This window comes from Microtus pennsylvanicus, chromosome 12 (assembly GCF_037038515.1).
Source record: "Microtus pennsylvanicus isolate mMicPen1 chromosome 12, mMicPen1.hap1, whole genome shotgun sequence".
In the NCBI taxonomy this organism is placed as follows: Eukaryota; Metazoa; Chordata; class Mammalia; order Rodentia; family Cricetidae; genus Microtus; species Microtus pennsylvanicus.
Window position 1 is genome coordinate 6,667,424 of NC_134590.1, and position 24,694 is coordinate 6,692,117.

Below are 24,694 nucleotides of genomic sequence, written 5' to 3' on the forward strand. Positions count from 1 at the left end.
TCTTTTGCAGTTCATCTGGTGTTACCGCCTCTTTTAAGAATGTAAATGGGAGTGGGAAGGCCTCCTTCAACATGGCTCCCACAAAGCCGAGTGTAGCGCTGAACCCGCAGGAAGGCATGCAGTTTCAGAAGGTTCTGACACATGCCCAATAGCTTGCAAAAAAGCAAAAGAAGGAAGAAAAAAGTCTTAATCCTGGAGTGATCTTTCTGGGCCTGCCAGCAACATTTTCGGAAAGTCACACCCATGATTACTTTACCCATTTTGGCACCATTAGCAGATTCCAATTGTCCAGAAGTGAACGGACTGGAGACAGCAGAGGTATATGGCTTTGCGGAGTTTGAGTCTGAGGATGTAGCCAAGATAGTTGCAGAAACAATGGACAACTACCTTTATGGTGCAAGAATTCTATCGTGTAAATTTATGTCACCAGAAAAAGTCCATGAGGACCTTTTTAAAGAGTGGAATGTTCCCTTTCTTCAGCCATTATTCCCGGCAGTGAGTTGCTATAATCAGAAACAGGGGCATTTGCAAATGTTGAAGGTGGAATATCTGTTCAAGAAGAAGGAAAAATTACTCCGGAAGAAGCTAGCTAAGAAGGGGATCAATTATAGTTTCCCTTCGTTGGTTTTACCTCATCCAAAGAAAGGGGCTTCACAGGGCACTCAGGAGTCCAAGGCTAACCAGGTTTTGCGTACCCCAAAAGAAAGGCTTTCGGGTATACCTAGGAATACAACGAAGAGGACATTTTAGGAAATGGCCAAAATGGTTCGTAAGAGGACAAAATGGTTCGTAAGAGGAATAAGACGCCTGAGAAGACTGGACAGCCAGGATCCCACACCAATTTATACACCAACATTTTTGAGAGACGAAAATCACAAGTGACCGAAATCGATGACAAGAAAAATGATGAAATCATTTTCAAACAGCCCGTGCCCACAGTGAAAGAAGAGGTACAAGAAAAAGGAAGAGCAACCAGTGGTCCTGAAAGCGTGCTGTGTTGTGTCTTCCAGGCAGATGTGGTCTACATATGTTACTAGTGCAGCGACATGCAAGCCACTGACGAGATTATTGGAGGAAAAACACATTTGTTCATTCTAGTGAGACACGCCATCATGAAGTTGGCTACTGTGCCCTCTCCTGGCCTGAGTTTTATTCAGGCTTCACAGCTGCCTTAGTTTACTCTGCCTGTATCGCATTACAGACTTAAATACCACCAGTGCTGTTTGATTGTCTGTGTGGTGGCTGTGCACATAAAACCCCAAAGAATATGGCAGGCTTCAACCTTCGACACCAGACACTGGAAGTTAAATACACATACGGAGAACGAGAAGGCAGTTCACGTGTGAATACACATTTGTACAAGTGCTGTAAGAATCTGGAATAACTTGTTTTCATACATAATTACAGTGAGCTAGTGTAGGTTTGACAGGTCAGTTTCAGCAGGTATAGTCAAGATTCAAACAGTGACCAAACTTTTCTACCATTTATCCGAGTACAAGAGAACCGAAAAACTTTGTGTTTTGGGGGAGGGGGTTTCCATCATCCGTTTGTTGCTGTGCTTTTGTATTGTGCATGCAGGTTTGTTAATATACCTACAAGAATGTAAACGGGACCCACAAAGCCTTCGTGATTTTTCTCTTTTACTCCAGGTGAGAGGTTCTTCCCTCCTCCCTCTGGCCTAAGCTATTCCAGCTGGTTTTGCATCGAGCACTTCAGTTCTCCCCCAAATAACCACCCAGTCAGGCTCCTCACTGTTGTGCGGCGAGCGAACTCCTCCGAGCAGCATTATGTGTGCCTTGCTATAGTTCTGTCTGCAAAAGACCGCTCCCTAATTGTCTCCACGAAGGAGGAGCTACTCCAGAACTACGGTTGGTGTCAGCCCCTTTCTGCTTTCATGATTCCACAAGGGGAATGTCTACCTTAATTAATATTCATTTGTAAATTTAAAGTATTAATCCTCATCTGGCTTTCACTAGACTAGTGTAGAGCAGGTTATATGGATTTTCGCCTATTTACCAGTGAATTGTAAGATACTTTTCTGTTTGTGTTTCATACGTACACACATACATACATACACATACACATATTCTTTGAGAATTTCCTACGTCTATGCTGTGTCGTTTGGTCCTAAGTACACCCCACTTAAGGCAAGCAGCAGAGGCTGAGCCTGAGCGAGGGCGCATCTCGCGTGCCAGCGCTTAGGATTCTGGTCCTGATGCTGTGCCGAGGGTTCCCATTTCAGTCACGTCGCCCTTCTCCCCACCCTCTCTCACACCTCCCTCTGATAGGTTTTTCTTGCATCTTTCCTTCAAAATTAATGTTCTTTGGTCCAATCTGTTCTCCCTGGGAAGAGAAGGGTCATCATTTTTTGCTTGCCTAAGTCCACGTTACCCCAGGAACCATGAAGTCATCTTTTTTAAAAGTCTGTCCCATCTTGTAAGCCTGGTGTTTGTATTTCACATGCATAGAGAACATCTGCATTTAAAGACTTGAATTTTCTTCTGTACAGGACCTTGTCTGAGATTTGTTCATGAAACCTACCTCTCTGTCTATTTTTTGTCTTGGTGATAGCTAGTTGCCCAGCTCGAAGCCTTGAGTAACCCTCAACTGCCAGGCCTTGCGCTGTCTTACTGTGGCGCACCGTCCATTCCTCTCCAAAGGGGAAACTCTGACTCCATTACTATTGGTTTGCTTCTGAGATGGAAGTCTCACTGTTAGCTCCTGCTGCCTCCACCCCTCCTGCTGTGATTGCAAGCAGGCCCCGCAGCCACATGCAGTGTTGTGCAGTGTTGTGCAGTGTTGTGCAGCGTTAGGGACCGAGTCTGGCTTCTGTGCATGACAGGCAAGCACTGTAGGAGCTGAACCGCCACACCCACCCTGGTCTTCGTTAGGGTTTGTACTACTGTGCAGAGATACCATGACCATGGCAGCTCTTATTTAATTGAGGGAGCGTATGGTTCAGAAGTTCAGTCTGTTACCACCATGGCGGGACATTGCAGCATGTAGGCAGACGTAGTGCTGGAGACGTAGCTGAGAGTTCTGCCTCTTGGGCAGGCAGTAAGGAGTAGCCTGTCCCACTGGGCATAGCTTGAGCATATATGAGACCTCAGTGCCTGCCTTCACCCTGACACACTTCCTCCAGCAAAGCACACCTTCTAGTACTGCCACACCCTTTGAGGGCCATTTTCTTTCAAACTACCACATGCCCCATAGAGTTTTTAAGTAATATCACCTTCAGTACTGGAGAATATTTTCTGTTTATTAATAAGGAAGGGAAGCACAACTTTTTCCTCTGGTGTGCCTTTGGGGGCATGCAAGACAGGAGCCTGTGCCACTGTGAGTCCGGGGTATCAAACTCAGGCTATCAGACTCAGTAATAAGTGCCTTTACCTATGAGCTGGTTTGGGTGTGTGTGGGTGGGTGTGATTGACACCAGGGCTCCATACATGCTAAGCACACGCCAGCCCTGTGCTTCCTATGATGTTCTTCACGCTGCTGGTCTGTTATTGTGGCTTCCTGAGGCCATCTCCACTTCTTACGTGGGTTTCTCCGTTCTGCTCCAGTTGTCCATCACTCAGTGGATTTTGCATTTGTGGTGTCTTCTCTCTTAAAGGAATTCTCATTCTAAATAAGATCTGATGCTTTACTGTAATAGCTATCTTCATAGGCCCAAAGCAGGAATCAGCATTTTGTTTGTGGTTCTTTCATATAATTGGAACTTTACTTTTAAATGTACTTATTTAATGCTCTTTCCTGTCTGCTCCCAAGTTGGTTATGGGTTATGTTAGCTCATTCATGCCCTTTTTTCAATGTGGTTTTAACCTCTGTCTCTCAGCTAATGTCTCCCCCATTACAAATTGTGAGAAAGAGCAAGACTTTGCTATAACTCAGGGGAAGAATACATGTTGGCACGTGTCAGGTTCTGGATTTGCCCCCTAACACCACCAAGAACAACAAACAAAACAAAAGACAGTGCATAAATTTTCAGTTAGATGAACATTAAAATGAAATTAATATGAACCCTTTGTTTGTTTTTTGTTATAGTTGATCAAAATTTATTCTGAACAACTGGAAAGGGAGATGGGAAGGATCTGGGAGGAGTTGGAGGTGGAGGTGGGGGTGGGAGGAGAAAGGGAAGGAGGGAGACCTGGGAGGAGCTGGGGGTAAGAGGAGAAAGGGAAGAGGGAAGATGTGGGAGGAGCTGAGGTGGGGTGGGAAGGAGAAAGCAAAAGGGAGTACTGTGGTAATTAAATTACAGTCTCAAAAATAAAGAACAAAGATAAGAAAAGAAAATTCTCGCTTTCCTGTAATCTTACTGTTTGCATTGTGTAAACCTGTTGCTAGCATGGTGTGACTAGTGCTACATATCAGGCAGAAGTGGGGAGAGCAGAAAACGTATAGAGTTGGGGAAGCTGGCAGAAGAAGATAACTGTAGGACAAGGTTCTCCCAGAAAGCAAGAGCTTACAACCGGCGATGCCTTCCACACAGAGCCACGCAGAGCTGCTGTCCTGAGATTCTGGGCAGGATGGTCTATGGGATGAGCAGCCTTCCTCTGATGCTGATGGTTACAGAACAGGGGCAGGGTGGGCATGCGCTGTGACTCTTTCCCTCTGCTGTAGTTGATGACTTCAGTGAAGAATCCTCCTTCTATGAGATTCTCCCGTGCTGTGCCCGCTTTCGATGTGGAGAACTGATAGTGGAGGGGCAGTGGCATCATCTGGTCCTGCTGATGAGCAAAGGCATGCTGAAGAACAGCACCGCCGCCCTCTATATCGACGGGCAGCTCGTCAGCACTGTGAAGGTAAGCCTTCTGCACCGGGAGACACAGCCCTTCTCAAGCCAGCTCCTGTGCGTGCGTACGTACATGTGTACGTATATGGAGGCCAGCCGATGACTTTGGGTGTCTTCCTCTGTTGCTCACCACTCTGTTTCTAAGACGGGGTCCCTCTAAACCTAGAGCTCACAGGATGACTAGGTTGGTTAGTACCAGCATCTGTGAGCCTTCCTCCTCCACCTCTCCGGTGCTGCTCACTGATGCAGGCCACCATGCCTGGGTTTCCCTTGGGTGCTTATGCTGTGGGAAGGGATGGGGATGTATAAAGAATGTCACACTCTAGTATTCAGGAGCACTGGGAAGGAGGAGTAAAGAATTCCTTCCTGAATGAGGTGAATATTGGTCTCAGTTGAACGTTTCTAAACCTCAAGTTCAAAATACACCAAAATCTAAAACTTCCTGAGTGCCAGTATCATTCGCAAAAGGTGTGTGTGTGGGGGGGGGGATTTCAAAGTATTTTGAATTTTACATTTTCTGAGTAGCAAAGTTTGCATAGATATGCCAAAGTCTGGAAAATCTGTCTAAAGCACTTCCAGTTCAGACTAAATCGATCTAAAGCATTTCCGGTGCAGGCTGTAAGCTGTCCTTACTTTGAACAGAACTCAGCAAGGTTAAAATTCTTGTGTGAGACAGTGTCCATCTTACTCTGATGTTATTTGAGAGAATAACGAAAGCAGATTAGTCTCCTTGTGTGTAAACATCAGCTTCCTGGAATCATCTTCTTCCCCGGTGGTAGTGATGTTTTATCGTGACATTCTGTGCCAATGAGATAGATGCCGGACTTCCCATTGCAGTATTCGCTGATTCCTTGGTGTATGGTAGTGTTTAACGTGAGTCTCTAGACTGCTAGCTTCCTCTTTATTCACACTATTGTGTCGCCAGCTTTTAGGATTGAGAGGCACACAGCAGCATTACACACACATGTCCAAGTACACACGTCTACTGAGAGTAGTCAGGCTGGTATGGACATGTGGGTCCTCACCACCATGTTGCTGACAACACTGGGATCATTCTTTAATAATGTAAAATTTTGGGTATGATCTGAGTTTGGCTGATGTTATGGAAAACAAATCAGTGGCAATGTCCCTCACCTGTCACAGAAGCTACCGTTACAGGTAGACCCTTAATTCCTCATCTCTTACACCCGACTGAAATATATATTTATTTAAAATGAGTTGATTGATAATCAAGATGTCTCATCAGTAAACAAAACATTTTCAACTCTGAGAATGTCAATCAACCATGCCTGTCTTCTGTTGAGATAATATATGTGCATATGAATTATAGATTTTATTTTTCTTACTATTAAGATACTTTTAATCAGTAATTTTCATTAGACTCATATCAAAATTGGTTTCATCATAGAAACTGTGAACTCTACATTTTCAAAGAAGCATCATTAATCTGATAATTAGACCACAGGCAGTGAGTGATAGTAGCCCTATATTCAATTGTTGCCATTTCTCTATATAATGTACTTTGTGAGAATCTGATGACAAATCTCTGCACTGAGCACCCAGTTACAGACCGTAGAATCTTGCCCTTTGGATTCTCAACTTGGTTTGAATATATGGTGTGGTCTTGGGATAATGAGAACACATATAACGTAAAAGTAGTTATTCCTGGGTTCCAAGTTTTCGCCGCCTCACCCTTGTGTCTTCTCTGCAGTTGCATTATGTCCACAGCACTCCTGGAGGCTCCGGCTCAGCAAATCCCCCAGTGCTGAGCACAGTCTACGCCTACATCGGGACTCCGCCTGCACAGCGCCACACCGCGTCACTGGTTTGGCGCCTGGGGCCCACTCACTTCTTAGAGGAAGTTCTACCTCCTTCCAGTGTCACCACTATCTATGAACTTGGACCAAATTACGTTGGAAGTTTCCAGGCTGTCTGCGTGCCATGTGAGTAACTTAGCCTCAGTTCTGCGCACTGTATGGGACATAACTTCTGCAGAGATTCATGTGTGTGTAGGCCTGGGTATGTGCTTTTTAATTGTATCGATCACTCCTGTTGAAATTGCTCTTCTCGGGTTGAGGATATAGCTCAGGATTAGAGTGTTTTGCTGCCATGTCTAGGTTCCCAGCATCACAAATAAATTGATAGAGAAGGCAAAATATAGAGCCAGGCAGTGGTGAGACCCGCCAGCATTTGGGAGGCAGAGGCAGGTGGATCTCTGTGAGTTTAAGGCCAGCCTGATCTACAAGAGCTAGTTCCAGGACAGCTCAGGGCTACATGGAGAAACCCTGTCTCGGAAAACTAAAAGAAGAAAGGGAAAAAAAGAAAGAAAATATAGTACTCCTTTTCACAGTCACACTGTACTTTTCACAGTCACGCTGTACTTTTCACAATCACACTGTCCTTTTCACAATCACGCTGTCCTTTTCACAATCACACTGTCCTTTTCACAGTCACACTGTACTTTTCACAGTCACACTGTCCTTTTCACAGTCACGCTGTCCTTTTCACAGTCACGCTGTCCTTTTCACAATCACACTGTCCTTTTCACAATCACACTGTACTTTTCACAGTCACGCTGTCCTTTTCACAATCACGCTGTCCTTTTCACAATCACACTGTCCTTTTCACAGTCACACTGTACTTTTCACAGTCACGCTGTACTTTTCACAATCACACTGTCCTTTTCACAATCACTGTCCTTTTCACAGTCACGCTGTACTTTTCACAATCACACTGTCCTTTTCACAATCACTGTCCTTTTCACAATCACTGTCCTTTTCACAATCACACTGTCCTTTTCACAATCACTGTCCTTTTCACAGTCACGCTGTACTTTTCACAATCACACTGTCCTTTTCACAATCACTGTCCTTTTCACAGTCACGCTGTACTTTTCACAATCACACTGTACTTTTCACAATCACACTGTCCTTTTCACAGTCACACTGTACTTTTCACAGTCACGCTGTACTTTTCACAGTCACACTGTACTTTTCACAATCACGCTGTCCTTTTCACAGTCACGCTGTCCTTTTCACAGTCACACTGTCCTTTTCACAGTCACACTGTACTTTTCACAATCACACTGTCCTTTTCACAATCACGCTGTACTTTTCACAGTCACACTGTACTTTTCACAGTCACGCTGTACTTTTCACAGTCACGCTGTACTTTTCACAATCACACTGTCCTTTTCACAGTCACACTGTACTTTTCACAGTCACGCTGTACTTTTCACAATCACACTGTCCTTTTCACAGTCACACTGTACTTTTCACAGTCACACTGTACTTTTCACAGTCACGCTGTCCTTTTCACAATCACGCTGTCCTTTTCACAGTCACGCTGTACTTTTCACAGTCACGCTGTACTTTTCACAGTCACACTGTACTTTTCACAGTCACGCTGTCCTTTTCACAATCACGCTGTCCTTTTCACAATCACACTGTCCTTTTCACAGTCACACTGTCCTTTTCACAGTCACACTGTCCTTTTCACAATCACGCTGTCCTTTTCACAATCACTGTCCTTTTCACAGTCACGCTGTCCTTTTCACAATCACACTGTCCTTTTCACAATCACTGTCCTTTTCACAATCACGCTGTCCTTTTCACAATCACACTGTCCTTTTCACAATCACGCTGTCCTTTTCACAATCACTATCCTTTTCACAGTCACGCTGTCCTTTTCACAATCACACTGTCCTTTTCACAATCACACTGTCCTTTTCACAATCACTGTCCTTTTCACAGTCACGCTGTCCTTTTCACAGTCACGCTGTCCTTTTCACAGTCACACTGTCCTTTTCACAGTCACGCTGTCCTTTTCACAGTCACGTTGTCCTTTTCACAATCACACTGTCCTTTTCACAATCACGCTGTCCTTTTCACAGTCACGCTGTACTTTTCACAATCACGCTGTCCTTTTCACAATCACACTGTCCTTTTCACAATCACACTGTCCTTTTCACAATCACACTGTCCTTTTCAGTCACGCTGTACTTTTCACAATCACTGTCCTTTTCACAGTCACGCTGTCCTTTTCACAGTCACACTGTCCTTTTCACAGTCACGCTGTCCTTTTCACAGTCACGCTGTCCTTTTCACAGTCACGCTGTCCTTTTCACAGTCACGCTGTCCTTTTCACAGTCACGCTGTCCTTTTCACAGTCACGCTGTCCTTTTCACAGTCACGCTGTCCTTTTCACAATCACACTGTCCTTTTCACAATCACTGTCCTTTTCACAATCACTGTCCTTTTCACAGTCACGCTGTCCTTTTCACAGTCACGCTGTCCTTTTCACAGTCACGCTGTCCTTTTCACAGTCACGCTGTCCTTTTCACAGTCACGCTGTCCTTTTCACAGTCACGCTGTCCTTTTCACAGTCACGCTGTCCTTTTCACAGTCACACTGTCCTTTTCACAATCACTGTCCTTTTCACAATCACTGTCCTTTTCACAATCACTTCCTTTTCACAGTCACGCTGTCCTTTTCACAGTCACGCTGTCCTTTTCACAGTCACGCTGTCCTTTTCACAGTCACGCTGTCCTTTTCACAGTCACGCTGTCCTTTTCACAGTCACGCTGTCCTTTTCACAGTCACGCTGTCCTTTTCACAGTCACGCTGTCCTTTTCACAGTTACGCTGTCCTTTTCACAGTCACGCTGTCCTTTTCACAGTTAAGCTGTACTTTTCACAGTCACGCTGTCCTTTTCACAGTCACGCTGTACTTTTCACAATCACGCTGTCCTTTTTTGATTCGTTATCTACTCGCTAATTTCCTATGTTTTCTTCTTGAATTAAAGATGATTTTGATCAACTTCAATCTTATTTTCTTTATGTTACTTCTATCACATGAAGCAATTTAAATATTAAAATGTTGAAAAAAGAACAAGTGGGTCCAATAAACAAAATTCTCAAGATTAAAGCTATCACTCCTAATAATCCGTTTTCTGAAATCCGTTTTTGACTACAGTTTACTTGTGACACTCAGGTGTGTCACATCTGCCTTGTTCTTGTTCTGATTTCAGTCATGGTCTCAGAGACCTAGGTTATGACAGAGAAGTTCTAAATACTAACTAGAGGATGATTGAGTACTCTGTTTACTCAGCCTTGTGTCTGATGAGAGCCGACCCTGTGCTCAGTGGGTTAATATCCCCAAGGGCCTAGTTCTCTGCCCCGCCTCGTGCATATTATATTTCTCTCAAATATATATATGGAGTGTTTGATGGTTTGTTAGATGGAGTTTTCATCCCTTTGCCCCCTGTGCAGTAGGCCTGGTGGTCAGGTTCGGTAAGAGTACAACGGTGTAGGCTTGTATGACTGGCAGCCCCTTGCCTATACTGTAGTCACAGAAATAGACAAGAGCTAAAAAGGCAAAATGGCTTTGAAATCTGGCTGTCTTTTATTTCCACTTTAAAAAATATTTAAAGCCACCCAGGCAAGAATGACAGTAAGAATAGACACTTTGTTCTGAGTGTGTAGAAAACTGTTGGCCATTGTGATAAGACACACTCTTTCTTTTGAAGGTAAAGATGTAAAGTCTGAAGGTGTCATTCCTTCGCCTGTGTCACTAGTTGCAGAGGAAAAGGTGTCATTTGGCCTCTATGCGCTTTCCGTGTCCTCCCTAACAGTGGCGAGAATTCGGAAAGTCTATAACAAGTTAGACAGCAAAGCTATCGCTAAACAGGTAAGTGAACGCTCTCCTAGTTCACCATGGCGGTTCTCACTGGGAGGGTGGTCCAGATGGGCCCTCAGGGTCCCTCAGAGGTGAAGCCCAATGTAGTAGAAGGCGATGCTGCTTGCTTTAAAGATGAAAACAAGGGAACATGGGCCAACAAATGTAGGTGGAAAGACAATGGGTTCTCCACAACCAATACAATGCTGCCAGTACTCTCCTAGGCCGCCAGGACCCGGTTTGTCCTCACATCTTCAAAACTAAGATCATCAAGTTAATGTTGTTCTTAGCTGGTGGTAATTTGGTAAAGCATCCAAGAGACTGCCATGGTCTTCCTCCCCACAGGGCAGGGTTGCTGGATGTAACTGCAACATTTGTTACTCATTTCCTCTTCTGGTGTCATTCTCTCACTGACACAACACTTGGACCAAAAGCAGCTTATGGCAAGAAAAGGGTTATTTCTTGTGTTAGGTTTCAGTCCCTCACTGAATCATGGCAGGAACTCAAACAAGAAGTGGAGGAACCCTGCATGTGACTCCCTCTCGGGTTCATGCTTAGTTATTTATGCAGCTCTAGATAACCTGCCTAGGGTGCCTAGGGATGGTGCCGCCCACAGTGGGCCAGTCTCACCTGCATCAATCAGTTAGTAAGACAGTTCCCCGCAGACATGGCCACAGGCCAATCTGATTAGACAGTTCTCGATTGGAGACTTTCCTTTCAGGTGGTTCTAGGTTGTGTCAAGTTGACAATTCAGTCAAACCAAACTATTTCCTTTGTTGTATTGTGTAGTTTTCCAATGCAGACCTGAGCATCTGAAGTGATTGTTCTCTTTGTGTTTTCTTTCTTTTTTAAACATTCGATCTCTAAAAATCAAATATGAAATACCTAGACTTTTTGAGAAATGTGTTCCGTGATTGGAATGGAAGCATTGACTCTCTTGAAATATAAATTCACATCTTCCACTACCTTTCAGTAATTAGATTTGCAACTACCTTTCTGATGCATTTTCTTAGTTTTATTCTGGGACTTTAATTAGCATATTTGTTTTTCCATATTGCCACCTTCATGTGCCATTTATATTTGGTACATTTTACTCCTAATTTAGGCCAAACATATTTAAATATTTAGCTTAATTGGGAAACTGAGAATATCTTGCTGAGTATCAGCGCTTATGTTGGCAGTGTCAAGTTCGGGCTGAGTGTAGCTGAGCCGTAGAACACTTTCTTCGCACACATTCCCTGGGTGTGACCCCACGCCACAGAATGTTAAGAAGTTGAACTTTATGATCCTAAAGAACACAATTTCTAGTGTTTGTTTGATAAGTTATTAGGCTGACTGGTTTGTGCTTTCTGAAGCAAGTTCTCATTGCATAGCCCACATCAGTCTTGACCTGGATTCCTCCTGCCTTAGCCTCCTAGACACTGAAATTTTAAGCTTGGACCACCACATAGACTTCCTTTTTTTAAAAAAAAAAATACTGATACTGTTAAAATTTAAGCAAATACAATAAAAAAAAAAAGGTTTTCTCTGTGATTCTGGCTCTATGGCAGAAGAGCCTAGTCGGTATGTTTTGTATTTTCCTTATGCAATCATGTTTCATCTGTAATCTTGGAAATTTTATACAAATAAAGCTGATTGGGTCTGGATAAAACTGCATCATCAACGGTATTTGTCTGCAAGGCACTGAATGGTGGACAGTCTTCAAGCCATGGGGGAGGTCTGTTCAGGAAGTCTCTCAAATATTTCTGCTATCTTTACCTCTGTCGACTGTGTTTAAAATTACTTTTATGAAATCTCATACTTTGGAAGTCCTTGCCCAGTTAAAGGAAAGATTGTAAAGAAGACTCATATTTACATGTTCTGTAAGGAGGAGACAGAAAGGGTTTACCCATCATAGGAGTGGTAGCACCATTCCAGACCATTCTTCTCTGACTGTGTTCTTTTCCTTTCCTGTTCTCCAGCTGGGCATTTCCTCCCATGAGAATGCCACCCCGGTGAAGCTGGTTCACAATGCCGCAGGCCATCTCAATGGCCCAGCACGCACAATTGGGGCTGCTCTCATTGGTTACTTGGGTGAGTAAGTTGTCTTTCTTATTTCAAATTCTTTGCTTTCAAATGTGCATTTCTTTCCTTCATATTCATAAAAAGGGAGACAAGGAATTTTTTAAGTTTATATTTTGAAGCACTTGACATTACACTTTAACATTAAAGATCATGTTCCTGCCGTGTTATGAATTTGTACCAAATTCTAATCATATTTAAAAATTATGAGCACTCATGAAATCTCCTGAGCTTCTGTACAAACTGCAAATGGCATGTTGAAACAGTTGTGAAAATCAAAGCATTGGTTACTTTGTGGTTTCATTCTATGCTGGTTTTGCTCGTACGTCTTTCTGTTCCTTAGAAATGATCTGAAAGAACTGGGGTTGTCGCTCCATTGTAGACTGTAGCAGGCACGAAGCCATTAGTCTCTTCCCCAGTAACTCCAGACAGCGGCAGAAAGAGTCAAGTAGGGGAGCTTCTGGGTGTAGACACGGTCCGCCTGTCACAGGCATCATCAGAGTTGCCTTCTGGGTGTAGACACGATCCACATGTCACAGGCATCAGAGTTGCCTCGGCTAGAGCTCCACACTCTGTCTTGGAGTTGGAGTTTATGGTTAGGCAGGATCAAGGCACCCCAATCAGGCTCCCAGGCTTCAGGAGAACTGATTAAAGTTGTGCTCCCGTGATGCTGGTTCCTTTTTAGAGTAACAAGCAGTTTTGCTGGGCCAACTCCTATGTTTAATTCGTCCTTGCAATTTTCAGCACCCTATGCTGGCCATATCCTGACCCTGCTTTTCTTTTGTAGTAATATTGTATTATTAAAGGTCTTCTGTTTGATGGAGCACCGCTTTGGGACTTAGGACTTTCCATTCTTTGCAGAAGCCCCCAGCACAGTGTGGTGTGGTGGGAAGTGATGAGCAAAGCATTGGCAGACCAGGTTCCGATTCCTGCCTTCCCACTGAGTGACTCAGGCCAAGCATCTAAGCTGCTTAGACTTCAGTTTCCTTCCCTGTGAATAACACTTACCCTGATAGCCTTAGAAAATAGTTCTCAAAATCCATGGTTCTCATGGATTAAAATGTTATAAATGCTGCAAAGCCTATAAACATTAAATTCATATTAACATGTGGGTATATTTATATTGGGTTTTTCCTTTTTTATTTAGTTAAACTATAATCACATCATTTCTCTCCTCCCTCCTATCCCTCATGTCTAAGGGCCCTGCCTCCTGGCTTCCCAGATTCACAGCCTGTTCTCTTCAAACCATCGTCTTTACACATTCAGAGAACTGAACCAACTTATAAGTACAGCCTGCTGAGTCTGCTCAGTTGCTTGCATGCCTGTGTTTAAGGCTGTCCACTTGGTTTGGGGTAACCCAATCAGAGAGCTCATCTCCAGTGAAGATTGAGTCTCTTTCTCTCAGCAGTTGTCAGCTGCCTGTCACTCTTCATCACGTTGTGGGTCCCAATGAGATATCGACATTAGGATATCAACCGTTGCTGGAACTGTTCAGGTCTTTAGGGAGACATATTGAGATTTCATGAACACAGCTTCTCTGTCACTTCTAAGAGTCACAGTTTCATAGCAGACTTCCTGGTCTTACATTTTCCCCAGCCTCTCCTCCATCCTGTTCCCTGAGAGATGGGGCTGGGTACCGTATGATCAGCTGATCTGCATTTTGATCTGTTGTGACTTTCTATACTGATCTCTTGCTTCTGCAAATAGAGATTGATGGAGGTGCACACATAAAGGTAAGTGTGGAGACTGTAGCCAGGTTATAGTAGGTTAGGAAAATCGCCCTAGAAGATCCTCAGGTCCATGACCTTACCAGCTGTGTGTCATGGCTGGGCAGCACTTATAAGGATAGCTTGCCCCTGGTCATTGTGATGGACATAGTGCCACACCTGGCCAGGACTCTTGATCTTCTCCTCCCTCAGCACCTTGCATTGCACCTTCTAGTACTATGGAAAATAGTCCTCAAGGAGGAGGTTTGGGGTCAGTTCCAGCTCAAATCCTCAAAGTATCTGTAATGTCTTTGGCATTTGGGAGGCATCCAGGAGCTATGGCAACAGGGACACATCCAGGGCTTTAGCAACAGGAAGACATCCAGGAGCTATGGCAACAGGGAGACATCCAGGGCTTTGGCAATAGGGAGACATCCAGGAGCTATGGCAACAGGGAGACATCCAGGGCTTTGGCAACAGGGAGACATCCAGGAGCTATGGCAACAGGGAGACATCCAGGGCTTTGGCAATAGGGAGACATCCAGGAGCTATGGCGACAGGGACACATCCAGGGCTTTGGCAATAGGCTCTATTGTTTTGGGGCTCTCTTGGACATACTCCCCTGACTAACCACTTGAAAGATTTCCCGTGCCTGGTACTAATTGAAGGTTTGTTAAATAGTTTGTGGGAGGAGTATTAGAAGCCTGTATGATGTAATTTCATTTGAAATGTGTGTACATGCACATATACTTATACGTACAAATGCAATTTTAGCTAAGTATAAAATAATGATTTCTCATACGTTTTATATTGTGACTGATCTCAAAACTCTGGGCTCAAGTGATCTTCATCCATCCTTCTTAGTAACAGGGGCTACACGTCACAGCTACTTTTATTTTTAAAGATTTGTTTTAAGTTTTAAGTATGTGTATATGTAGAAGCTGAGGTGCACGTATGGGCAGGCACCCTCAGAGGCCAAACATGCTGGATCCTGAAGCTGGTGTTATGGGAGGTTGTGAGCCACCTAACATGAGTGCTAAGAGTTGAACTCAGGCTCTCTAGGACCACACGCTGTACTCTAACCACTGAGCCATCTCTCCAGCCTCTGATTGGGCATCTTAATCACTCAGTCCTAAGGAGCAGGCAGGTAGCGCTCACCGGCGCAGCATCCCTGGCCTGCACTCATTTCCCCACATGGATCCCCAGCAGAAACTAGGAAACTCTTTCTCACCCCAGATCACGTTCCTGACCTCTGTGTTTCTAGCCTGTCTCTTGCCCAGCACCATGTACTGGATAGGTGAAGCTGCTCTAAACCCATTCTATATGCTTGTATCACGCCTTTCTGGGAGTCCGTAAACTAACACTGCCTTCTCCCAGATTTTTCTTTCTTTTTTTTTTTTATGAAATATGTGACTGAGCAAACTCGTCAGTGTGACTTCTTGTTTGCATGGGAAATCTATTTAATTATCATTCACTCTCTTTTCAATCAGGAGTAAGAACGTTTGTCCCTAAGCCTGTTGCCACTACGCTGCAGTACATTGGAGGAGCTGCTGCCATCCTGGGCCTGGTGGCCATGGCCTCTGATGTGGAAGGGTTGTATGCAGCAGTCAAGGCCCTGGTCTGTGTGGTCAAGAGTAACCCGCTAGCCAGTAAGGAGATGGAGAGAATCAAGGGCTATCAGGTTGGTAACCGTAAGGCTTTACCGTCACTCCACTTTACCCAGATCACCTCATTCTCATCAGTCCTGTTTTCTAAACTGGAAGCGTATTGAATGAGGAGACATCTGTGTGGCTTTAACTTTGGTTTCTCAGGTCCGCGTCTTTCAGTCTCGCGTGTCCTGCAGACTGCATTGTTTCGGCAGCCTTGATATATATGAGGCGCTGGACCCTCGCTGTCCTACGGAATGGTTCCAGGTCTCTGTGCAAGTCTCATCCACATCTCATCCATCCATGCTGCTTTTGCATGTGACCTGGGTGTGACTAGTCCATGTGCTGAACGCTGAGATATTTATCCGCTCATACTACTATGTGAAGTCTGTCCCTACAGTTCTCCCCCTTCAGTTACTATATAGTGCGGTGGTTAGGGGATAATCAGAGGAAATGTCTGTACAAAGCTTTTAAATGGGATGTTTTTGACCTCAGTTTGACCTAATCTGTATGTTCAAACGCCATGGATAGAGAAAGCCAGCCGTGTTCAGAGTGCTGTTTGCTTGCTTGGGTGTTCTTTCCCTACCCAGAAGGAGTGAAGTGAAATGGATCAGGTTAGCTGTTCCTTGGAGAGACTGGGGGTTGGTGACCCCTCAAAGCTTTCCCCATTTTCTTTGTGGCTCCCTTCTGTTTCACTCCCCTTCATCTCTAGCTCTCATACTCACTAAGTATGGAGAGCCACTGTACAGCGAGCACACACGGGGGTTCCCGACGGTGCAGAGGGGGTTGTGAGACTGGCGTTGTTCTCTGCTGTGTAAACGGTTTAAATATTTGAGGGAACACTGAGTCTCTGCTGTCGGACTTTCGTTGTTGTCACTGGACGCCTGTGAAAGCCAGCATGAAGGCAGGGATGCTGTCTTCCGGCTTGTGCTGTTGGAGGCTTGGTCCACGATCTGCTAGCTCTGTGACTGCTGGCCGGCTGTAAAATAGGACATCGGAGTGGAGAGCATGTGCCTGAGGAGAGCTGTTGATCTCATGCAGCAGGAGACAGGAAGGGACTGAGGACTGTTTCTCCGAGTACATCCCCAGTGGCTCCTTTCACCCAGCGGGACCTCACCTGCCCTAATAGCATTAGGTCATGAAGCCAACAAAGAGTTAACCCGTTGACTAGATCCGTTCTATGTGCCACGATCCACTTGATTATCTGCAATAGGCCTGTTGTGCTTCTTCTTCCAGTTGTTGGCAATGCTGCTAAAAAAGAAACGCTCCCTTCTCAACAGCCACATCCTGCATCTCACCTTTTCCCTGGTGGGGACCGTTGACAGTGGCCATGAGACATCCATTATTCCCAATTCCACGGCTTTCCAGGACCTGCTTTGTGATTTTGAAGTAAGTATACACACTAACTCGTAATACAAAGTTGATGGATCTATTCAGCTTTTTCTTTTTTCTTCTCCGAGAGAGTTAAGCATTTTTATCTCAGTTATATGTGTCTGAAATCATGTAATTTTATGATTATATCAGTACCATTTAGTAAAACATAAGAAATCAAGTAATTATATTTCCTTTTCTCCAAATATTTCCTGTTCTACAAATGTTACAGAAACTAAATGCTTAATGCATACCCTGCAACTGCCCATTTCTACTGCAGCAGGCGAAACCAAAGGTTCCCATTACGCTCTTGTGAAAGAAACTTTTCCACGAGAAGTGGAGTCTGGGTGGTTAGCAGCTCCATAGTGAAAGAATGTGTTCCCTAAAACAGCAGTTTTCAAGTTAATGATTTCAAGTTTATGATTCCTCTGATTTCAAGTTTATGATTACCATTTAATATGCAAACATGAATTGAATACCAAATTCTGGCTCCATTTCACAGTACCTTTCTACTCCATGACTTCCTAGAGCATCTTTTATTACTAAGCCACAATGGTCTATAAATAATTCCTCCCCTTTTTATAAACAGCCATTTCAAAAATAAAATAATCATAACAGCATATATTTTCTTTATTATTTTATAATCTAAAATAATGTGGTTTATCTTTGAAGAATATTGTACTATGTCCATTTCTTCTTTCCTATCCTTTTGCTGTATTTGCACATTTTTCTAATTTATAATATCCAAAATAGTTCATATTATTTTCACCTTAAATGATCAGTTAATTTTTTAAATGCATTTAAAAAAATCTTTTCATTGCCCAAATGTATCATATTTACAGCTCTTTAAAGATTTTATTTTTATTTTTTATGTAAGTATATCTGTGCCCGTGTACAGTACCCAAGGAGACCAGAATAGGGTTTCAGGTCCCCTTTAGCTGCAGTTACAGGTAGCTGTGCACCATCCAGTTTGGGTGCTGGGAACTGAAGCTGTCTCCTCTCAAGAGCAGCGAGGGCTCCTGATGACTAAGCCTTCTCGTTAGCCTGTATTCCACTTGTACCTGAATTATAACCTAGGTCTGCTGGCAATGAATTCTCCCATCTGAAGAAGGCTTTTTCTATTCTCTTTTTATTTAAAAATGCTTTTTCGTGAATGCACTTCTACTTGGCTATTTTCACTTTTCCAAACTTTAAAAATTTTCCAAACTTTAAAAATTTATCTTTATGAATGACATATAGAATATATATAATAGATTTAAAAGCATGGTAATTGCATTTCTGTCTTCTTGGGTCTGTTTATAGTGATTGATTTTTCTCCCCATTTTCTACTGTGTATAGTTAATTATATGACTAAAGTATGTTCCATTAATGTGCTTGATTTTGTTCTGCTGACAATGGGGCATTTTCAGGCTTAAATATTCTGTTGTTCATGCTTTGTTGTAGGTCTGGCTCCACGCACCGTATGAACTTCATCTTTCTTTATTTGAACACTTCATTGAACTGCTGACCGAGTCCAGGTATTAGTTAATGCTCATGTGGTTGACTGTCCACTTGTGAAAGAGATGGTCTTGCAATGTGTGAACTGTCTTTCTCTTACAGTGAGGCTTCCAAGAATGCCAAGTTAATGAGGGAATTTCAGCTAATCCCCAAGCTGCTCCTGACTCTCCGAGACATGTCCTTGTCCCAGCCGACCATTGCTGCTATTAGTAATGTCCTGAGCTTCCTGCTGCAGGGCTTTCCCAGCAGCAACGACCTGCTCAGGTGGGTTTGTCTCTCTAGAGACTGAACTCGCCAGTGAGGTAGAGATGAGTTGAGTTGGATGGAATTGGTCCCTAGGGTCCCTATGCTCATGTAACAAATGTAATGTCAGTATCGTGCAGTAAGGTGTGGGAAGGGGTATGGAAATCAGCCAAAAACATTGGCAGACCTAGATGTGAGAGTTTTTATTATAGGAATTGTCAGCCCCACCCTCACTCCTCAAGGCCTGTTCATTCTCGGGTGTGTGTCACACACATGCATATAGACTTCTGCTTTGCACCTTGCCTTACCCTCTGTCACTCAGAAACAGATGAAGCTTTATTGTTGCGACAGAAATATTTTATATGATTTGAGTATTAATTTATTTAGAGTAACTGAAGAGATGGCTCGGGTGTAAGATCACTTGCTATGCAGCTGTGATGAGCTGAGTAGCACCTACATAGCAAGCCAGGTCTGCCTGTAACCCCATACAGATGGAAGCAGAGACAGAAGGGTCACTGGGGCTGGCTGCTCGCCCAGCTGTCACATAGGAGCACCAGGCTCAGGAAGAGACCCAGTCTCAAAAGAACAAAGTAGAGAAGGACAAGGTAGGAAAGGCAGTTCATTCTCTGTCCTGCACAGATGCACAGGCACTCACCCCTACACACATGCTTACCCCACAGTCACACACAAACACACACTTGCACGCCTATGCTGTAGGTAATAGTTTTTTTTTTTAACATGAGGGAAATTCAGAGTCTTTCCTTTTATTTATGGAGTTTGCAGAAAGTTGTTTGATGCTTTTAACTTTGATATTCAAAGCTGAGGCTTTGACACTGTTTTGGAGAATTTCAATTATCTTAATTACTATTATTTATTTAGAATTTATTCTGCCATATAATCACTTAGATGAAATTATCACCAAACCTCATCAACATTTTAACTTTTTAAGTTTTTCACTTTCTTTGTAAATGAACAAGGGCCCAGAGAACTCTAACTGCTTGTCTCTGGTCACATTGTTAAAAGTCAGTCAGTGCCTCTGTGTGTGTGTGCATATAAATATACTTATATCCACGCACACACATCATATATGTATAACCTAGCCTGTATTCTGAACCCAAGCTCTCTATCCCCGGCTCAGTGGACTCACACAGATCGGCCAGAGCATTCTAACCTGACCTGCCATGCTCTCCAGCTTGTTAAGTCACGTGGCTCAGTGCGTTGAGGAGCCCAGACTTCTGAAAACCTAGAGACATCCCTGTGTTGATGGCACTAGGTGTGGTCTAAGAGAAAGCAAACCGAATACTGTCACCTAAAGAGCCATAGAAGTCGAAGCAGAAATGTGTGTGTTTTTGTTTTCTCATTTCTTTGTATCTCGTGATCTAGGGAAAAGAAACATTAGACCTTTTTTGCTTTCTGCTTTATTTAAAGGTTTGGCCAGTTCATCTCCTCTACGTTGCCAACCTTTGCAGTTTGTGAGAAATTCGTGGTTATGGAAATTAATAATGAAGAGAAACCTGATGTGGGTGAGTTAACCAAAGAAAATGGGCAGCTAATCACTCTGCCCTCATATGATACAAATGAGACTGAATTGTATGTGAAAATATTATGTGACATTCCTCTTTATGTTACATTTTTTTGTCTTTACGGATATATCTGTCATATGTTAAATCTATGTAATATGCAGAAATGTAGTGTGGTCACAACATATAAAATCTTTCCTGATTTTAGAGTCATGGCAGTCCTTTTCTGGTATAACTGAAATTACTTCATTTCTAAAATTATGTCCATATTACTAGTATTATTTCTCAGTCTCCCCCACAACCCAATCCTCTACACTCTCACACACATCCAAATCCACACCCTGTCTTTCTGTCTCATTAGAATACAGTCCTCTAAAAATAAAATAAGAAGAAGAAGATAAAATAAAATCAAACCAGAATGGACAAAAAGAAAAAAAAACAGAATAAAAAAGGGTCAAAGGGAAAGAAGCATACGGATACTGAGACACGCATTCACATGCACAGAAAACCCATGAACAAAATCAGAAACCACAATATATAAGCAAAAGACCTGTAAGAAGAAAACAAGTTCCCATACAAAGCATTGTGAGACAAAAGTCTTTGAAAATGCTGTTACATCGAGTTTGTCTTGTGTTGGCCGTCTACTGTGGAGCTTGGGCCTGCCCTTAGGTGTGGCTTGTTTCCCCAGTGAGATGGTGGTGAAAATTAGTTGGAGACAACTTCTGGTTTAAGGATAGGCGGTGGTATCTGCTACTTCAGTGCTAGAAGGCCATCTGGCTGAGACCTCTGCCAGCCCTGGGCATGCTGCCACAATCTCCGAGTTCATAGTGAGGCACTCTTGTTTTCCTGATGCCCTCCATCCCCTCTGGCTCTTCCAGCCTTCCCACCTCCTCTTCCCCAGAGTTCCTGACTCCTGAGGGAGGGAGATGGAGACATCCTATTTAGAACTGAGTGTTCCAAGGCCCCCTGGTGCTCGGCACCTGAAAGAGGGTGTCCTAAGTCCCCTTGTGAACTTGAAGCATCATAATGAATAAAATAATAAATTCCCTTTCTGTTTTTGGGTGACCTAACCTGTTATATAAACCAAGGTGCCTCTGCCTCCTGATCACTGGGATTAAAGTCATGCACCACTGTACTCAGCTAAATTTACTTTTTATTTCACTATGTAGACCTGACTGGCCTGGAACTCACTATGAAGATGAGACTGGCCTTGAACTCACAGAGATCTGCCCACCTCTAGAATGTTAGTTTAAAGGCACGTGTGACCACACCCTGCCAAATCCATATTTTAAAAGGCAGTCTAAAGTTCTAGAGTAGTCCATGATCCAAACAAATAGAAGCTAAAATCACAATAGAGTTCTGGCTGGGCCTCAGTGCTAGCAGAAATGGAAGCGTGGCGGTGACTAATGGTGCCCAAGCCCTAGGCTTCTGGTCTACCCCATTGAGGGCCTCTGAACCTGTCTTGCTCAGCTTTGCTATAGTTTCTTTTGTTCTTTGTGTAGACTTTGCCTCTGTTTTGAAAATTCTCACTTTGCTTTGTGTATTGTATTTGTTGAATAAACTAATGATTCCTATTTTCAAACTTTAACATCTAGTCTCAACAGAAAGCATGGCTCTCATCTCAGAGAAATTAAGAGAAAGTTTATTCTTGAGCCAGTAATGAGTGATCATGTCCTAGGTTCAGGTTGGCTCAGGTAGCATGTTTTAATGTAGAACGGCTTCGTGAAGTTTTACAGTTACAGAACAAAAGTAAGTAGTTTTTCACATACACTGGTGCAAACATTGGATAGCAGGATCCAGCAGAGCAAGGGAGCATCTTGTCATCTTGATGTTCTCCTATCTGTAGCTGGTGAAAGGTCACAGTCTGCTGGCTGAGTTAATTCATTTCAGAAGGGTTTACTGGATCACACAGAGGCGTTAGGTCAGACACGGGAGAGAAGAGCAAGCTTAGGGGAGCCTAAGGCTTCTGGGGTCCTGATCTGCAACATTCCAAGTCTTCATAATTAGGGAGTTCATTGAGTATATCGAAGCTTTAATGTGGGCGTTGCCTGTTCCAGGAGCTTTAGGTCACACGACTGCATTCACCTCATCTTTAAAGAAAGAGGAAGTAGAGGACCTGTCAGGGACACTGAGGTTCTGTGGAAATAACTGTTTTGATTCCTATGATTTTAATTGGTGGCTTCCTCCTACTAAAGAAGATAGGGGAGTATTAGTTAAAACACAGAAGTCTGAAGTCACTACCTTTGACAATGTTGGAGGTATAAACGAACACTGGTCATAGTTCTAAAGAGAAATTATCTGGTTCATTTTCTTTTTGGTATGGTGGAAATCACTTGTGAAGAACATGTTTCCTACAAGGTTTTTTTCCTCATTATTTCAAAGAAGAGGGTTGGGCATTTTATCCTCTATCCCTGGGGTATGTAAATGTGTTTATCTCCCCCTTAGGATCAGAAGAGGAGTTCGGAGGTCTTGTATCTGCTAATCTTATACTTCTGAGGAACAGACTTCTAGACATCTTGCTAAAACTAGTTCATACATCGAAAGAAAAGACAAGCATTAACTTGCAGTAAGTGAAACCTACTACTCCTAGCCTGGCATGGGGCGCACACCTTCAGTCACACTACTTGAGAAGCAGAGGCAGGCAAATCTTTGTGTGTTTAGGCCAGCCTGGTCACATTGTGAGTTCTAGGACAGCTAGGACCACGTAGTGATAACCTTTCTCAAGGAAAAAAAGAAAGAAGACGACGACGATGAAGAATAAAAAGGAGTAAAAGAACCGATATTCCTGTATGCTGGTCCTTGAAAACAGAGGCTGCACTTTCGTTTCCTGGCCACCCAGACCTGAATAATCTCACAGAAACTATATTAATTACAACACTGTTTGGCCAATGGCTCAGACATATTCCTAGCTAGCTCTTACATCTTAAATTAACCCATTTCTGTTCATCTGTACATCACCACAAGGCTATGGTTACCTGTAATGTTCTGGCATCTTTCTCCTTCTGTGCCTACATAGAATTTCTTTGACTCCACCTACTCCCCCCCCCCTTCCAGATTTCCTATCTGGTTTTAATCTGCTAAGCCATTGGCTGAAACAATTTTATTCATTAACCAATAAAAGAAACACATATATAGAAGGACATCCAATATCAGTTACTCATCACTTCCTGTCAAACAGAAAGAGATTTCAAATAGGTTTCAAAGGATTGACTTTAACCCTGAAATTGATAGTATCTCAAAAATGAAGCTCAGCCAAATTTTCTATTTGAAATCTGAGTTTAGTTTGAAAGCTAATTTCCTTTCTTTGAACCCGTCTGTCTTGGAACAGGGCTTGTGAAGAGCTGGTGAGGACCCTGGGTTTTGACTGGATCCTGATGTTCATGGAAGAACACTTGCATCCCACCACAGTCACAGCTGCCATGCGGATTCTTGTGGCCCTGCTGAGTAACCAGTCGATCCTCATCAAGTTTAAGGAAGGACTCAGCGGCGGAGGATGGCTGGAGCAGACGGATTCTGTGCTGACAAATAAGATAGGGACTGTGCTAGGTGAGAGACTCCAGTTCCGTGCTTCAAAATACGCTGCTGGTCTGTCTGAGTGCCGTGTAAGCATGCCCACTCCAGTTGATAGCACCGCCACTAGGAACTGTGAATTCTAATAACAATAAAAAGAAACTTTATAGTCTTCCAGATTCAAAGTACAGCCAGAAATGGAATTTTAATATGTGAAAACTCAGAGAACTGGCTCTGCTTTTAGTGTTCCATGCAATCTTCTTTGACCTCAACTGTTCCAGCAGAATTGACCAATGGGAGCGTTAGTCAGTCACCGTGCTCACCATGCGATAGCTCGTTTGGTTTGCACAGTAACTGGATGATGTGTAAGTACATCATCCATAACTCACAGAATTGACCAATGGGAGCGTCAGTCACCGTGCCGCATGCGATAGCTCGTTTGGTTTGCACAGTAACTGGATGATGTGTAAGTATATCATCCATAACTCACCGACGAGAAGCAAAGCCCAGGGCTGACATCAGTCACACAGCAGGATAGACGCCCCATTGTCTCAGATATGTATGGTGGGGCCTAAGTCACATGTGACCATCGTGATTCAGAAACGAGATGATGTATGCACGAGAGTGAGAAATTTTCCTTCGTTAGAGTATATTTTAGACAATTAATTCAGCC

At 43.4% G+C, this 24,694-nt stretch overlaps 1 protein-coding gene and 1 pseudogene across 5 annotated transcripts in view; both read left to right on the plus strand.

Annotated features, from left to right (window-relative positions):
* Wdfy3 (WD repeat and FYVE domain containing 3) overlaps positions 1 to 24,694 on the plus strand; it is a 255,135-nt gene that overhangs the window by 154,769 nt on the left and 75,672 nt on the right. For all 5 annotated transcript variants that reach the window (XM_075942728.1, XM_075942727.1, XM_075942731.1 and 2 more), the window contains 12 exons: positions 1,650 to 1,868; positions 4,621 to 4,802; positions 6,504 to 6,735; positions 10,319 to 10,479; positions 12,429 to 12,540; positions 15,725 to 15,915; positions 17,117 to 17,269; positions 18,695 to 18,768; positions 18,851 to 19,012; positions 20,420 to 20,514; positions 22,957 to 23,077; positions 23,840 to 24,057. In XM_075942728.1, the coding sequence (XP_075798843.1) occupies positions 1,650 to 1,868; positions 4,621 to 4,802; positions 6,504 to 6,735; positions 10,319 to 10,479; positions 12,429 to 12,540; positions 15,725 to 15,915; positions 17,117 to 17,269; positions 18,695 to 18,768; positions 18,851 to 19,012; positions 20,420 to 20,514; positions 22,957 to 23,077; positions 23,840 to 24,057 (1,920 nt within the window). The remainder of the gene's footprint in view (positions 1 to 1,649; positions 1,869 to 4,620; positions 4,803 to 6,503; positions 6,736 to 10,318; positions 10,480 to 12,428; positions 12,541 to 15,724; positions 15,916 to 17,116; positions 17,270 to 18,694; positions 18,769 to 18,850; positions 19,013 to 20,419; positions 20,515 to 22,956; positions 23,078 to 23,839; positions 24,058 to 24,694) is intronic.
* LOC142832915 (MKI67 FHA domain-interacting nucleolar phosphoprotein-like) lies at positions 72 to 1,037 on the plus strand (annotated as a pseudogene).